At 28.8% G+C, this 17,927-nt stretch overlaps 3 protein-coding genes across 8 annotated transcripts in view; 2 read left to right on the top strand and 1 right to left on the bottom strand.

Annotated features, from left to right (window-relative positions):
• The first annotated feature begins 2,247 nt into the window (after window positions 1-2,247).
• Window positions 2,248-9,151, top strand: LOC107993965 (carboxylic ester hydrolase). Of its 4 annotated transcripts, none has more exons than XM_017050655.3 (9): window positions 2,248-2,400; window positions 2,830-3,082; window positions 4,077-4,372; window positions 4,440-4,639; window positions 5,378-5,574; window positions 7,279-7,444; window positions 7,584-7,774; window positions 8,065-8,351; window positions 8,419-9,151. In XM_017050655.3, exons 2-9 carry the CDS (start codon window positions 2,882-2,884, stop codon window positions 8,624-8,626), a joined length of 1,746 nt encoding a protein of 581 aa, XP_016906144.1. In that variant the 5' UTR covers window positions 2,248-2,400; window positions 2,830-2,881; the 3' UTR covers window positions 8,627-9,151. The 4 variants fall into 4 exon arrangements, with proteins under 4 accessions (XP_016906144.1, XP_016906143.1, XP_061939142.1 ...); XM_017050654.3 differs by having other exon boundaries at window positions 2,294-2,400; window positions 2,817-3,082; XM_062083159.1 differs by having other exon boundaries at window positions 2,338-2,473.
• The window catches only part of LOC107993966 (uncharacterized), a 33,745-nt gene continuing 24,746 nt past the window's right edge, over window positions 8,929-17,927 (bottom strand). Inside the window, exons 3-5 of one of the 3 annotated variants that reach the window (XM_017050659.3) lie at window positions 9,938-10,141; window positions 9,542-9,776; window positions 8,929-9,425 (exon numbers count right to left, since the gene is read on the bottom strand). In XM_017050659.3, the coding sequence (XP_016906148.1) occupies window positions 9,163-9,425; window positions 9,542-9,776; window positions 9,938-10,078 (639 nt within the window). In that variant the 5' untranslated portion in view covers window positions 10,079-10,141 and the 3' untranslated portion in view covers window positions 8,929-9,162. Of the gene's footprint in view, window positions 9,426-9,541; window positions 9,777-9,937; window positions 10,846-17,927 lie in introns of those variants that run through there. The other 2 variants (XM_028664880.2, XM_028664881.2) reach the window with 2 other exon arrangements.
• LOC114576999 (uncharacterized) lies at window positions 10,901-12,496 on the top strand. Its single transcript, XM_062082750.1, has 2 exons — window positions 10,901-11,049; window positions 11,163-12,496. The coding sequence occupies exons 1-2, from the start codon at window positions 10,901-10,903 to the stop codon at window positions 11,434-11,436; spliced, it is 423 nt and encodes a 140-aa protein (XP_061938734.1). The 3' UTR covers window positions 11,437-12,496.

Here is a 17,927-nt window from a genome sequence, read left to right as displayed (position 1 = left end):
TAAATGATTATGAATTACTTAATGATGAATAAAAATAAAATGTACTTATTTCTGATATAACAAAATAAATGTTACCATTTCATTATGAGGATTCACTATTAGACTGATCATTGTGTCAAATGTTCATTCCGGCATCCATATTGGAATCTTTTTCCCGCCTTATTCCATCACACAAAAGATAATCTTTAAAACCTTGAAAAATAAATATATAAAATTAAAACTGATTGTATTAAATCAAAGCCATAACTAAGTTCAAATTTTATTTTCGGATATAATAAATTCGAAATAATACAAATATCTATAACTTTAATAATCATATAGGTTAAAAAAAAAAGAAATTATTTCCCAAAAGATTATTATTTATAATAATATTTAATGAATAATTAAATGATCGCGTAATAGTAATGCAAAAAATAAAAAAATAGTTATGGAAATAATGTATTATACAATAAATTATTCACGTACCTGATCGAATTGTCGATATTTTCAACCGCAAAATGACAGTCTGCGCCTCGATCGCTATAATATTACAAATTGGGGAAGGGATATATTCGGCGACAAGTCGAAACATGTCGAATATAACACGAACACAAACCGCCAATTTTTTCGAAAGCCTGTGATAAGAAATATTTTCAAACTTGAGCATAATATCAAAACAAATACAGAAATATAAGAAATTTTAGCAAAATATAAAAACAAAAACATTGATACACGAACATTAACGTAATATACGCATTAAAGAATATGTAAAAATATATAATATATATAAAATAAAATTAATTATACAATTAATTATAAAATTATTTATACAATTTGACTCCTTGTTCATTTATAAATAGAGATATAAAAGAAATTTACATATTAATAATTTAGTAATTAGAATTTTTTAAATAAGTAAAATCTTACCATTTTCTACGTCGTAAATATTTCTTTATATCCTGTATCATAACCTATAGCTTAGAAGTCAGATCATTAAACGATAATCTGCACAAATAGAAATCAAAATCATAAAAAAATATATAAAATTAAAATAATATTAATATAATAATTGAAATCAAATCTAAAATTTATGATACAAACTACCGATAATAATCGTAATTATTAAATAGACGAAAATTTATAAAACAATAAAAAAAAGTGCAAAAAATTAATTAATTTTACTATAATAATGCTTAATAAAAGGCTAAACGAACTGTTATTAATTAAATAAAAGTAAAAGTTTATAAATCATACCTCAGATATTAATACGCAGAAATTCCACCAGTATAACACATCCTCACTCCATGACTTTTAACAGCAGACTGACGCCATTCACTCTGATTCGTTTAGCCGCTGGGCCTTAGAACGCACTTGATTGGCTAGCACTATATGCTTCCTCATTTTGAAACCGCGCGAAAATTGAAATATTGTATAATATAAATTATGAATCTTATTGAAAAAATATATCAATTAAAAGTATAATAAAAATAAATTATTAAAATTAATGTAATATAAAAATTAAATTTACAAAAAATTAAAACATAATAAAGAAATTTAATAAATATATTTTTATAAATATAGATTTACATTTCTATTAATTTTTGTATTTAATAATTTTAATTCTTATGATTCGCTATTATTACAATTTCTATTATCCTAATAGTATTATTAGTCTTATTCTATTTTAAATATGATTTTAATATAATTTTAAATATTAAATATCGATAATGTCGCATGTGAATGGTAACAGTAACTTACATAATGTAATCTTCGAATTAATTCAAATATATATTGGAGATAAATCTTTTCTATACTTCGTATTATAAATTTATTGTGTTATGGATTTTTTTATAGAATAATTTTTATAGAATAATATTTTTTTAAAGAAAATCAATTACTGATAAGGTAGAAAATTAATAATTCATTAATCTACATTCGGCAATTAATCAATCGACAATGATATTAAAAGAACAAGTACTATAAAATATATAAAAAAAAATTAAATTAACTTTCAGATCCATCTATAATTTGAAGAAAAAGATCTTCATTAATTTTAAAAATAAATTTATGTATTTTTAATTATATTTTTTTTTATATTTTAAATATCTCATTATATGTATTATTCATTCTCCAATGTTTACAATTAAAACAATTTCTTACATTTTTAATGAAAAGATTATATCATAGAAAAAAAATATACATCTAAGATACATATTATCAATCCTAATTAAATAGTCAGAAACATCGTTACCCTCCGTATACCAAGATATTTATAACTGTGTGAGTGTTGAAGAAATATACATCCAAACATCATAAAATATACGATCCGACGAACGACTCTCACCCGAGACAGTCGTGGTTTTACCTTGGTAGATCGCACACGCGTTTCTCTCTGACCATACCAATATCGAAATTTTTTGTGTAAGAAACGAAAAGTTTATAATTATATATGTATAATTTTTCATATTTAATACATTTATATTTTAATTTTAATGTAATTCACACATATTATTAAAAAATTTCTTCAGATAATAATAAAGCAATTCATTCAGTATATTTCTTCTATGACAATTATATTATTTCATTTCTTCATTCGATTTATTAACTGTCAATTGTATTATCAAATAAATTGATTAATCGATACGTGTTTAACTCGTATAGCTATTTTATAACGATAATATCCATGATAATAGCTACAACCGATGAATTTAATATTTTCTGAAACATAAATAACTGATTAATAATTTTCGAGATAAAAAAATAATGATTGTAAAAAAATTAATTTATTATTATCGATTTCGAATAAAATTTCCATCATTATTTATCTTCTTTTTTACATTATGTGAACAGGTAAATACTTATGTTTTAACTATCTTAGACGATTTCTTCGCTCTGTTATGAAATGGCACAATATCGAATTCTAATTTTTTGTTTGTTGAGCTGTATATACTTTTTTGAGCATGTCACGACTGATGAACTAATAGTAAAAATAAAAAATGGTACTTTATCGGGTTTGACTTTGAAAACTAGAAAGGGCAGAGAAATTGCTGCCTTTCGGGGTATACCATATGCGCTTCCACCTCTTGAAAAATTAAGATTTGAGGTAAGTTAAATAATATAGTTATATAATATAATAATATAATATTAATAATATAATAATATAATATTTCCAAAATTAAAAATTTTTATTAATTTTAATAAAATATAGAGAAACATATATATATATATAATATATATATATACACATATATATATATATATATATATATATATATATATATATACATATATATATAATATAAAAACAAAAATAAATTTTTTAGTCAATAATCATCTGATTATTTAAAAATTATTACAAAATGTTTATAGCAGAAAAGTTAGCAGGATAAATTTAAGAAGTTTTCTAGATATGTGTAGTTTTATATATATATTACATTACATTATATTATATAAAATAATTATATAATAATTATATAAAAGATTTCCTAATGTCACGATTTTTTCTTTGTCCATAATTCTGTAAAAATCATGTAAAAAATATAAATTATTCATTTTGTAATTTAAAAAGGCAATTATGGAAACAATTAGAATTAGAATTAGTATTAGTATTTCAAGTTTGGATATTTCAAATTATGTTATAAGAAAATTCATACTTGCTTTTAAATTGTGATTAAGATCTTACAGAATTCTTAAAATTCGACTTCTACATATTAAATGTAAATTAATGCAGGTCAAATAAATTATTCCATTTTTTTTTACCTAGAAATAGAAAACCTGTTTTTATAAATGATACAACTTTATATTAGATTATGAAACATCAGATGAATATATCAAACAACTTCTGGTGAACATATTTCATACGTTCCTAATAACTTCAGTTTTTTTTCTCCAGAGTAATAATTTTTATTGAAAATATTGATTTTTAACTTATTATTTATGTAGTATATATTCATATATCATGATTTATATTGATTAATTATGGATATATTTATAGTTATATCCATTTTTCATTCTTTCAATCACATAATCAGAAAAACTTAATAATCGAAAAATATATTAATTAGTAAACTTAAAACTTATGTTATTTATTTATATAGCCACCGAAACCTGCAGCAGCCTGGAATGATGTGCGATCAGCTAAAGAAGACGCCAACATATGCATACAAAGGAATATTTACATTTATCAAGAAGAGATCGTTGGTGACGAAGATTGCCTCTATTTGAATGTCTATACGCCAAAATTACCTACTGAGAATGATAAATTAAAGGGTCGATATCCGGTTATGATTTGGTTTCATGGTTGTGGATGGATTTGTGGTGCTGGTCATTCGGAATTTTATAATCCCAAATTTTTATTAGATCATGATCTAGTTCTCGTGACAGTAAATTATAGGTTAGAAATTTTCACATTTAATTAAAAAAATAAGACAAAGAAAATTATTTACCATTATTTTTCATAGACTCGGACCTTTGGGATTTTTGAGTACGGAAGATACTGTATGTCCTGGAAATAATGGATTGAAAGATCAATCTTTGTCCATTCGTTGGGTACACGAAAACATCGTCGCTTTTGGTGGTGATCCAAATAGCATAACCATTTTTGGAGAAAGCGCGGGTGGCGCTAGTGTACATTATCATATGATAAGTAATTTGACAAAAGGTAAGTAATTTTTAATTGAATGAATTATGTAAATTTGAAATTTACAAAATTTGTAAAAAATAAGATAGGTAGATTTTCGATACATGTAAATTCGATACATATTATAAATAATTATTTCGTACTATAAAATTTAACGCTATAATAAAAATTACGTTAATAAATCATAAAATGTGCAGTTTAATTATTCAGAAAAAAAAAAATTATTAGAAAAAAAGAAATTAAAACGATCGTTTCCATAAAATTCGAATAGGATATACAAAAGTTTAAAATTGGTTCTAGGTCATTGTTATTACAAACAGATAAAAATAATTGATGTTTTAAAGATACCATTATATGGTAATAATAAAACGCTTTTGACAAGTTTAAAATTATGCAATGAAAAATATACAATAATTGAAAATGACTAAAGTGTTTTTTAACGTTTTTATGACATAATCTGTGTTATTTTTTATATATTATAATTGTTTGAAATTGAACAAAGTTTTATAAAAAATTTCAATCAAGTATAATAAAACGATAAAAATGTTCGCATATTATTCCCAGAAACGTTTTGAATTCAAAATTACTATATCGAGAGAAAACGTAGTCTGTAAATGACACTCAAGGTTGAGAATGAAGAAATGATAGAAAAAAAATCCTAATTATGAATCCTAGAATAATCTCATAATCTATGAAATCTTATAATCGTTGGTTGATTGTGTAATACGTTTCATAATTATGGCATACAAATTAAAACAGGACTTATCCATCGAGCAATCTCTCAAAGTGGTAACGGCCATTGTTTATGGACTTTAACTCGACCAGGTTTAGCAAAAAAAAAGGCCACCAAGGTTGCTGAACTTTTGGGTTGTCCTTCGAAAGATTCAAAACAGCTTGTCGACTGTCTGCGGAAGAAGAAAGCCACTGACATCATCGCGACCGATCGTGCTTTCCAAGTAAGTTCAATTATCCTCTTCCTCGTTATTTTTCATTATAAAATTTCAATAAATAGATATATTATTCTTAACAATATTTTATATAAGTATAAAATTATAGAAGATTAAAAATATTATATTTGAATCTGTTGTTAATACATCTTTGAAAAAGTATTAAAAATTAAAAATATTTAAAATGTTCAATTCATCCTTCCAAAAAAACATTTAAGTTTTTAATTAGATAAGAAGTAAAAAATCACGAAAGAATTCAAGAAAAAAACATAGAGAAATACGATTTATATATAATTATAATTTATCTTTCATGATTAATCACTTTTTAATATTTGATTTGGTTATAATTATCATCTAATCGTATAATAGATATATTATGATATTCGTTTATCTGTATTTGCATTATATTTTTCGGTATGCAGCTCTATCAGTTATCTTATTCACTCGAGATTGCAAATTGTTTATAAATAATTGTTTGATAATCGTTTTTAATAACACTTAATTTGCATTCGTACATATGAATTGATAATATTAACAGATATTTATGCTGTTTCTACTATACTCTTCATTTTTTATTTTATAACTAATAATTATATTTTGTCTAAATGATAAATTTTTAAAAATCAAGAAAAATTAATGAAATATTAATCATTTTTTTCAATTTTTATTTTCACTGTAATCTAATGGAAATATATATCTAATGAAATCTAGATTAATAAGTCTATATTGTATATATTGTTTGCCTGTTACTTAACACACATCTTTGATATTGAATAATCTATTCTATGATCATGTTTATAAATTAATTCTTATATAAGTATCTTGATAATTGGAACGAATAAAAATAATAGTCATAAATAGTATGATTTCATAATGTATAATAGTATTATAGAAATATCTATTGTATAGTATTATAGAATATCATTTTTTTTTTTGTTAGTTGTGCAGATGTTTTCAGAATCTTGAATAAATTTTCTAAAACAAATAAATTTAATAGCTTTAGCTAAGTACAAATTAAACTCGACAGACTCGATTACTGGTATTATTAATAAAAGATTTCTATTAATTTTAAATATCTTTACATTTTTTTATTTTTTTGTAAAATTAAAAATGAAATTATATCATCGATAGTATTATTTGTAAAAGTTAATGTGCCAATATCTCTGAAAAATAATTTTTTTCGATCAGATTTATCAGGAATTTTATTTATCGGGAATTAGAATAACATGTTATTTATGCATAGTTAAGAGGTCCAACTTCTGGAAAAACCTGTTTCGCGCATTCGTGAATATATTATATCTATTCGTGCGTGAACTTCATGATTCCAACGAAAATCAATATTATAGGAAAATCTTATCGATTAAATGTGCGTCTTTAATCAAGGTATAAATGGAAAGTAAAGAATTTCCGTTATAGAATAGAAACAGTTTCAGAGTAAAGAAGTGTGTCATGTAACAGTTGGAAGAGAAAGTAGACAAATAAAACGATAAATCGACTACATTGTACCGAAGAATATTTATCTTTACTTAGATGCAAGTGTTGAGTGTATTTTGAAATATATTTGAAAATTGAATGAATCGAATTCATAATTGAAACTTTGAAATCGAAAAAATATGATTTCTCTTTCCTAAGGAAATATATAATTTTTTTCTTATATACGATGAAAAAACTTAGCTCGAAACTAAATTAAATTTTTTGCTCTGTATATGTTAGATATTTGGTTATTGTCCAATGATACCCTTCAGACCGGTAATTGAACCTGTTCATCCTGGTGCTTTTTTAACCGAAGATCCAGTAATTTCTTCGAAACACGGCCGCGTGTTAGATATACCATGGATGACAGGAATTACATCCCAAGAAGGTTCCCTCGTAGCACCAGGTATCTAAAATTAAAAACAAGATTAATTTCTCAGTTACATGATTCGTCCTTACGTTTATGATTATTATTTGTCTTCGTTTAATTATATCATTATTAATACGAATCATTACATTAATTATAAATCTATCTTTTTTGTCAGCATTATATGGAAGAAACAACGGAGCTTTGATTAAAAAATTGAACGAAGATTTCTTAAACATTGCTCCAATAACGTTATTATACGGGGATACGTGCTCCAAAGATGAACAGAAACGGGTGACTTCCGAAATACGGAAATTCTATTTCGACGATGGCCCAATCGATAATTCAACGCGATTCAAAGTGATCGATGTGAGTACACATTCGTTAAAAAAAATTAGAATTTTATATCTTTCTAATTTATATTGTATTATTGCTATTGCTCTCTTTTAATACATTCGTTACCGGGATCGTTGACACGTGGAAGTAAGTATTTATGTACATTTTTCCTTTGCGTGTCGAAGGACATCGATCGCGTTTCGATTTAAAATAAGATAGAAGAAATAGCGGTGGACTATATAGCCTATTCGATTGGCGCAATTCAATTTTCATTTTAACAGAATTAATGCAATATCTACGAGAAATCGTACATTATTTTATAGATGTACAGTGACGCCTGGTTCAATCACGCAGCTTACACTTCTGTGCGTAATTATCTCGCGAAACAATCTTCTCCCGTGTATTATTATTATCTCGCGTACAAAGGAAGCGCGTCGTTCAGTATGATATTTGGCGATCCTAACAACGATTACGGTGTATCGCACGCGGATGAACTTCAATATTTGTTCCCTGTCGGTGAACAATTGTTCAAGAACATTTCATTGAGCAAGCAAGATCACAAAATGGTGGATATTATCACAAATCTTTGGTACAACTTCGCAAAATTTGGGTGAGTAAAGTTTCATTCTATTCGTTCAAAATTGAATTCGTTCACCAAACGAACGATTCATTTTCAGCAATCCTACACCCGAAGTGTCACAAGATATACCCATTAAATGGAAACCCGTGAGAACTCAGGCCCTAGAATATCTTCATATAGGGCAAGATAACATTAAAATGTCGGAAAATCTTATCTCAGAGAGAATGAAATTTTGGGAAAGTTTGCCGATACGATCGGATTTGGATGATGGCCGGTCAAAATATCAAGGAAAAGACGAATTATAAAAAAAATGTTAAAAAACTGCGTTATGATTGTCATGCGTGAAAATTTAATTCGCACAGAAAAATGGATAAATGGTGTCGTCTCCTCGATTATTATATGTTAACAAATGAACTTCAATTTAAAAGAAAAAAAAAAAAGAAAGAAAAGAAAGTATATGATACGATACGAATCGAATCCACGAAAAACGTGAAATATTCATCGTATGAAATGCTGTTGACAATTCCATTCGAACACATGTATAAATTATATATATTATTTATATGTATAAATGTATATATCTTTACATTCATAATCGCATGATTGCATCATACAAGGTTAAAAAAAAAAAGATATTATTCATTTTTTGCACTGTAATCTTAGTATGTTTATAGTTGAAAGGATTATATTTCTATATCTTCACTGAAGCATTGTTTGCCAGCACGTTCGATCGCGAAATGTAAATGATATCGATAAAAATGTCAAGATAAAAAAGAATTAGTGTTATGTATATTAGACATTTAAATAATATAAATATGCATACCTATGTATATTTTTATTTTTAATATACCACATGTATTCTCTTTTTCTTTTTTTTTGGAGAGTCGATCTTTTGTTTCAAGTCTAACTTAATTTTTTCTTCAGATATCATTCTCGCTTCCAAGACATGAGCCGATATTTTTAAGATTGGTATTATTTTTAACATCATGTGAGCTATGGAATAATTTTCCGGATGACAACTTTCAAAAATTTCGAATCTAATATTCTGCAGGGATAAGTTCTTATACGGTATTTCATCGATAATATCAAAATTCAATCTTTTAGCTGTAAACATCAGAGATATATGGATTATTTATATAAATCGACGACACGAACATCGTCAATTACATCTTAAATGATAAATCTTAATTGATAAATATGAAAGATAAAAAGAAATATACCGATCGTTTGAGCAGCACTCGAAGTGAATTGACCGAAAATAATGGACGTAAAGTTACTCACTCGAGTAATGCAAGAGCGAAGTAACGCGGTACCAACGCCACGCCTCTGATGATCAGGCTTTACGCAAATGATATCAATGTGCACAGATTTATTTATATATATCGATTCTATGAATCGAGATTTGGCAAAAGCGTAATTTTTCAAGCTCATCACGTGACACAGTGTCTCTCCTTGCTATAAATGAGAGATCATCGTTAATTTTTTTCTTTCTTTTTACGAATGTATATTGAAAAATTTTAACAATTTAAACAATCGTAAGTTTCGGAAATAAGATTATAAAAATAATCTTATTCCATGATGTATCTGGTGAAATCTTTGATATTTGATATACGTACCCCTTTCTTAATTATCCAATTAAATTTTTTGAACAGAGAAGCAATGAGCACACCGACGAGTTCGTTGCTTCCTTCCCTAATTGCACAGAAACCAATCATGCCTTCCATCTGTTTGAAGACCATGTTCATGAACGTCTTCATAGACGTTGCATCGTCGCACAATTTGATACATTTGAACAATGGTTCCGAATTAGAGTAGTAAGCCTGAAACATGTTTAATTTCAATATATTTGTCAATTTGAATCATCGTGAATAATACCTTTGAAATGCTCCCTCAAATGTTTTACAATAATTAAACATAATTATTTCTGTCTATGATAACGAATAGAATTTAAATGATAAACGATTGTATGGAAATTTATAGATATTCTAAAAATATCTAAAAAATATCTATCATCTTTTAAACTGTAATAAACTGTATTTCGTTCAGCGATGTACTAGTACAAAATGCAACGCCTGCATAAATTTGTTTAACTGAAGATCAACGATTCTGTAACCGTTCGACATTCTTTCCCACACTATAGGTGCATCTCCATTGATAAAATCGTCCGGTGGTCGTGACTTCTTGATCGCTGCAATACGAAGACTTAAAGCAAAAAAATCGCTATCCTTAATAGAACTCCTTCTGCGAACCCATCTGCTTTTGAACATGTTTCACCAAAATTGTGTTAACGCCGCTTAATATTCTGTAATTTAAAAATGCCCCAGTGATCCAATTTCGATGAATAATTTACGTATAATTTTTAATATAACACTTTTAAAATTTCGACTCGGATCTTAACTTTGAAGTTGTTTTCCGATCAAAAAATCGATTAAGCTCTCGAAATTTTCTGTACAGACATATTCAGAATTTACGTAAGATATTATAAAATTTTTCCGTTATTATAAAAAATATCATGTTTTTAGCATTTTTTAACGTGACTCGTAAATCATTTTTTATGCCTAATCCTTAAAACGTTCGAGATGGATTTCATCGACGAGAAAGATGAATTAGCGTTAGAGGCGGAGACACGACTCAAGGCTCCCCTCGAATGGGAATCAACGGCCAAATGCAAAATAATAGACCTAAAGGAGTCACAGTACGACGAAGCTTTACGTCTGATCAAAGTTTAGCCACGAAATCGCGAAATAACGTCGTGCAAACATTTCGATTAACTTTTTCCAACATTTTTTTTTAACCGCTCGATTATCCATTCCGCGTAACAAAATTGTAGACATTGTAAAATTGTAGATCTAAACTTCCACAGCATCACTTTTTCCGGGAGGAGCCTATGTGCAAAGCGTCCTCGTTGCTCGAGGATTCAACGTCCGTGGACAATTACCTGGAACTTATAAGAACTTGGATGAATGATACAACGAGCATAGTCGCCCTCAGTATTAAATCTGGTCGCGTTATCGGAGTTGCTGTTACGAGAGTCAACAGCAAGACCGAGAAAACGGATACTTATCAACGTGTTCAGGTATTATTGCGATCGATATCGATATTATTAATTTGTTAAACGCGTCACGTCATTGCTTCCACGAGGGTGAAAAATAAATTTATTAGATATTGGGTAAATTGTGAATAAGAATTGTAGATTAACGAATATGTATATAGATTACAACGAGGTCACGTATGAGTTTTGTAGGTGTTAAAGGGAGAAACTCTACGCAAGATCATGCATTTGCAAAACACACTCATGCAGCAAACGAACGCACATGAAAAGTTCAAATATTCGAAATATTTCTGTATATACATTTTATGCGTGCATCCATCTTATCAAGAGAAAAGTGTCGAGGTCGCGCTTTTGAACGCTTGCGTTCATGTAGCATTGAGTTTAAAAATGCCAGCGATCGGTGGTATTTTCACTTGTGGTATAAGCCAAACAAGAGCAAGAAGTGTCGGTTTTCAACTTCTCTCGGAAATTCGTTACAGTTTGTGGCTTGTTAACGAACAAGTTGTATTCGATGATCCAGGAAGAGGAAATTATTCGGCTGCTTTGATGGGCAAGCTGTTAAAAGAAGAGAATTTAAAACATTACAAATTATCGTCCGTCGATACCGATACGAAATAATAAAAAAAAAAAAAATTATTAAAAATAGGTCATTCATACGTAAAATTTTGAATAAGCCATCGATGAAAATTTATATTCCCGTTCTTTTGTTTTATTAACGATAACTATTTTTTTATGTTTTTATTTCAAACAAAATATAGGCTCGTGATATAACGTAGACGTATCGCTCGATACATTTTTCTGGAACAATTTTAACAATAGTCTCAACGTAAGATATAACATTTATGACGATAAATTCACATTAAATTTTGCGAATGATGTTAAAAATCTACGAATCATCTTTTTTATATTTACAAAAGACAGAAGATCTACAATACCGATACATGACATGTCTGTTTACATCGAACAACTATGAACGATGATTCCTAGATGGCGGTGACGGTAAACTCAAACATACTGCTATCATTTTCCGAGAATTTCCCGAGAGTCCTCTTTGGACACCCTTTCTTCATTTACCCCCACCCTTATGTTACTTTCGAATTCAGTACGAGGGATCGAGAGTTCACCCCACGTGAAGGGTGGCTTTGTGGAATGGAGTTTCACCCTATAGGATGGGGGAAACCATAATGCCGCCCAGGCAAAGACGCGCCATTTTGTAAATCAAAGGACCAAAGGGACACGGTGAAAATTCTCGAATTTCCGGAACATTTTCAGTAGCATCTTTTATCCTTTTAACGTTAAACTAATTTAAATTCGTTATAAAAATTAGTTAAAAGATTCAGCTGAATTAACACTACATCGGAGAAAAAAATCAAAATTCTTTCGTATTTTTAAGAGATCACATTATTTCGATATAATATATCATTTTTATAAAATTCAAATATTACAAGTACAAAAACAATCTTATTTTATTTCCAAAAAATCTTCATAATTTTATTAAAGAATGACTATGAAAAAAAAGTTTAAAAACTATATTCATATTTAATTTTTGCAATTAAAACACATATTATTTTTATATAGTTTTTTATGTACTCTCTGATATTTTATTGTTTTAATATTAATATACACATATTTTATACATTTAATAATTAATTTTATAAATATATCGAAACTTTTATCGTTGTATAAAATGAAATAAGAATAATAAATTTGTAACTTTTTTAAAGAATATGCATTGTTACTAAAAGATTATTATTTTAATTTATTTTTAGATTTTTTTAAAGAAGAAATGCGGATTTGTAAAGAGCTATAAATAACAAAGAAAAAAAATATTGTTTTCAGTGAAATCACGAAATAAACGATTTCGGTTTCTGACGAAATATTTATCTTCCTATTTTCAGACGCGCTTATCTAACTATTCTTCGCTATTATACGAATATTTTGTAGCAGATCGCTTACATAATTACGAAGCTTCGATTTACCATTATCATCCACTTTTACAGTGTTTTCTTATCATTAACATTACAATCTTGCTTTATCTGAAATGAAATAATAACCGAATCTATCGAACCAATTTCTCGTGCTTCTTTTCTTCGTTCCGAATCTTTATAAAATAATAGAAACTTGTAATATAAAAATGCAAAAATACAAATATACAATATAAATCTATTAAAGACGAGTTAAAATATAAAGAAACACGATTAACAAATAATATTTCAAAACTATATTTAATATAGATACGATGCACGCGTCTGATATGTGTTTTTTTGTCTTCCTATAATTTAAAATCAAATTAAATACAATCGTAATTAAATATAACGTGATAATTTTATAGTTTTATCAAGTATTTATAATAATCAAACAATTATAAATTGTATTATTCGTATTTCTTCATCCCATCCAGTGGCGCCGTCTACAGTTCGCAACTTTGCGAATCGTGGTTTCGCTACCGCCATTTTCTTTAGCCATACCATTAATCTTTTTCAAAATTTTTTATATCTGAATCAAGCATAAATATCCTATAATTTTTATATTTCATGAATCATATTTTTTAAAATTATTTATTCGCGTGAATTTGCAATTAAAATTCTTAATTCATTAAAAATTCATCATTTTTACAAATTTCTTTTACAATTTAAATTCAATTAGCCTAAAATACATATTTGATATAGTGAATTTTTTAACGAAATATCGATATCTTTTTTTATATATATATATATAAAATAGTATTTTGCAAATATAAATATTTCTCGAAGCTGTAAAAATAATCAAACACTCGAGTTCAAAATATTTCAAAGATTTAACGAATAATCCTAAAATATCATAATATTTTATTATCATGTTTTATTATTTTTTAATAATAACAAATAAAGATCACAAGTTTTGAAACGAAGAAAGAAATACACATTGAAATTTCTCCCATTAAAAGATATTAAATAAATTTAAGATATATTAAATATTATTTATTCTCTAAATCTTATAATTATATGTATATATATTTTTTACAATTTCGTTGTATTCGTGAATAATTGCTAAATATTTTATTTGACTTATTAAAAAATTCCAAAGAGAATCTCACACTTCAATTCGAAGAAAGAACATGATTCCATCGACAATGAAGGTTAACTAAGGGCTCGTAGCCTTCGGTTATTAAGACTCATTTAAGTAACACTCTAAAACTTCTTCGTTGAAACTTTTTCCAATCATAGACGCAGAAAATAAAACTGTTCGATATCGTATCTCGCGTAAAAATTTCACAAAATTGATACTTTATAAAAGTATTCAAACGAAAACGAAAATTAATCGTTTTATATATATACGAATTTTAAAAATAAAAAATTAAAATATAATGTATATAATAAATAATATAATTACCATAAAAAACAAACAAAATTAACGACTATATTTTTTTTTATATATTCTAAAATTTCTTTCGTTTCCGATCTGTCCTATTTTCATAAGATACCAATTTAAAGGAAAGAATAAGAACGTTAAAAAAGGATATTTTATGAAATAAATTTGTATCCACATTTCCATATTTACGTTCATTTTAGATTTCACGTCGCGTAATATTTTTTCTTCTTCTTTTCCTGGCTGAAAAATGTCAGCCTCTCTTCCATCAATAGGAAAGCAGTTCTTTCGCTTTTAAGTCTATCCCACAACGTCTACGTTTTCGTTCTTACTTCGAATCAGTCCTTCTTTAGCGCTTTGAAGAAGCAAACGCGTAAAAATTGGTCTGAACCTACAAAGGCAACTCGAGGCGTTGCCACTGGCAACCGATAAAATTGTAGAAGACCCTCTTGATCCCTTTTCGAAGAAACTTTGCTCGAATTTTTGCCGATCGTACGAATTATTCCTCGTCTTCGACGAGCTTATTAGAAGAAATCGTGAAATCAAAAATATAAATTTAACATCAAACCTTCTTCTGCCGAATACATCTCGTAAATCGTTCTCAACCGTAGGGATCCAAAAGGTTTCGAATATACGGTGTAAATTAAATTTAAAATTTTTTTTTTTTTTACAGCGAACGTTCAATTTTAAAAGTGATCGGAATAAAAGGAGAAACTTTATTAAATTTCTTAGAGAGAAAATGAATTTATGGATAGTGGAAAATTATTCATAAAATTTTATATAAGATAATAATAGAAAAACAATTGGTTGGGATTGAACAGCCATGTAATAATAATGTCTTCTTTCAAAATTATAGCACGTGCTATGTTATAGACTATAATTAATAACTTGAATAACTTTGTCCAAAATATAAATATAAATAAAATACGATAGGAATCATACGCGTAAACGTAGCAGTTTGCTGCAAAACGAGATAAAGAAGGTCACAAACTGCAATGGAAATAAAATCCATTGTTCGTGGCCGCTTTTGAGAGACATGAGCCACGATTTCCGGGAGCGAAAAGGAGGGGGGGCAACGACCCTTCGCATTGGGTCGAGAAAATATAAGCGAGGTCGATATTGAGAACACGAGGAACGAGAAAAGAGGGGAACGACCCCCAAAAAGCCCTAATGCGCTCCATGAGTTTTCCAGGAGGCATGCCGCCATGGAAATCGTGAACGTCGATACGTTAAAGAATTAAAATAACCGTTTCCATAAATCTCTCATTTCCATCCATCTTTTTTCCCCAAAAAGTTAGCTTGATTTGATTTAAAAAAAAAAAAACTCGCGTACTTCACCTTTATTTTCTTTCTTTTTCTTTTAAGCTAAATAAAAATCCATCACAATATCCTCGATCATAAATGTCTTGAAATTGAATAAACAAATAAAAATTATTACACGGTGAACAAGGATATAAAATTTCATAATTTAATTTTCAAAATCTAGAGAGGATAGTAAAAAATACGAATACGATGCTCTAACAGAAGAACGATATCGATCGGTTTTCAATATTTTTTTCTCACGAGGCCGTCTATATATCCGTAGAAGTTAGGACGAAAGTCGAGGACAAACTTCTCTATTGATATAGTCAAATGAATTTTCTCATCGATGCCGAATCAAAGCTCCCTTCGAGCAATGACCCAAATCCGAAAGGGGGTAACGACCCCGAGAAAGCAAGGGAATCGCCCCCTGGTCGAATCCGTTTGTTCGCCGCTCCTACTCTATTTTTTTTTCTCCTCCTTCTTTTTTCCTTTTCTTTTTTTCTTTTCTCCTTTTTCTCTTCTTTTTCTCTCTTTTCTCTTTTTTTTCTCCCTTTTCTCTTTTTTCTTTTTTTTGTTTTTATTTTTTTTTTGTTTTCGATTGCAAATGGCGACCCGCTCTTTGAATTTCGATTCTTATTTGTGTGCGCACGGCCGATGGAAACCGGGCCGTTGTCCTTGCGAAGCCGGGTACCAACCTCGCCCGGTGAACGAAGCACGTGCAACCTTCTCTATTCCATCTTCCGTCCTAGGTTTTTACCTACGATACGTGTGTTTAAGTGTGTATTCAGGGCCGTACGCTAATTATACGAAGGGACTGTCCCATCCTCCCTCTGCTTTCCCCGAAAATACACACGTGCACGCTCGCAACGCACGCGTTTCGAGAGTTTCAGCGGTGTGGATAACGCTGCGCGGACTGCCTAATGGGAAAAAGATATACGACAAAATCGATTTTTCTGCTGGTTGACGGCTCGAATACGGTGGATACGTATTCGGTAAAATGTGGAAAAAAGAAGAAGAAAAAACTCGGGAAGTTATGCGGTTAGACAATGGCATCCGAAGAATTTTTAAAGTGAAAGTTTCAGACCGAAATTTGAACGTAGAGAGAGAAAGAGAGAGTTATTTCTCGTCATATTTCTAATTATTAGAAAATTTCCGATTCGAAAATTTATTCCTACTCCGTGAGATTGAAAGATTCGAGGCATTCAACGGTTGATACGCTCCTGGAAGGAGCAAAAATACGCTTGTATTGGAGCGTTTCTATCGCATGAATGATGGCATACATGTGCAAGTACCTAATGCCTATGAAACGAGAGAAGATCTCGTTAGCCATTCAGCTGTGCCTTACACGTCCATTCAACCCCCTTACCAATACCACAAGGAAAAAAAAAAATTCTTCGTCGCCTATGAAAACTACTTCCGGATGGAAACTAACTTGTCGAACCATTTCGAGCGATGAATAACACTTGGAATGCTTCTTACGTGTATTTCGTTTCCGTAAATGAACCACGGTTATAAATATCGAGAGAGAGAGAGAGAAAGAGAGAGAGAATAAATAGTGCAGCGTAAATAGTTTTCAACGAGTCGGAATTTCCGAGTGAAAATTTGTTAAAATTTCAGGTTTGAATAGGGAACGGAAAAACGGATCGAAGCGGAGGATCGAAGGCTGGAAAATTTTCTAGGAATTGCCTCTCTCGTGAATTTCGTTGGAAAGAGAACAGTTTCCTTGCAACGGAAAGGGACTGGCAGGTATAAAAATTCTTACGGGTGAAAAAAATTTCCCGGGACAAAAGTAAACTTGGGTCAGAAAATTCTTGGCTGACCTGAGGAAGGTTTAAAAATTCTGTACAAGGCCAACGTATATCTACGACACCACCCTAGAGTGCTGTTAGGTCGGATACGCACAA

Source organism: Apis cerana, linkage group LG12, assembly GCF_029169275.1.
Source record: "Apis cerana isolate GH-2021 linkage group LG12, AcerK_1.0, whole genome shotgun sequence".
Classification (NCBI taxonomy): domain Eukaryota; kingdom Metazoa; phylum Arthropoda; class Insecta; order Hymenoptera; family Apidae; genus Apis; species Apis cerana.
This window is presented reverse-complemented; position numbering and strand designations above follow the sequence as displayed.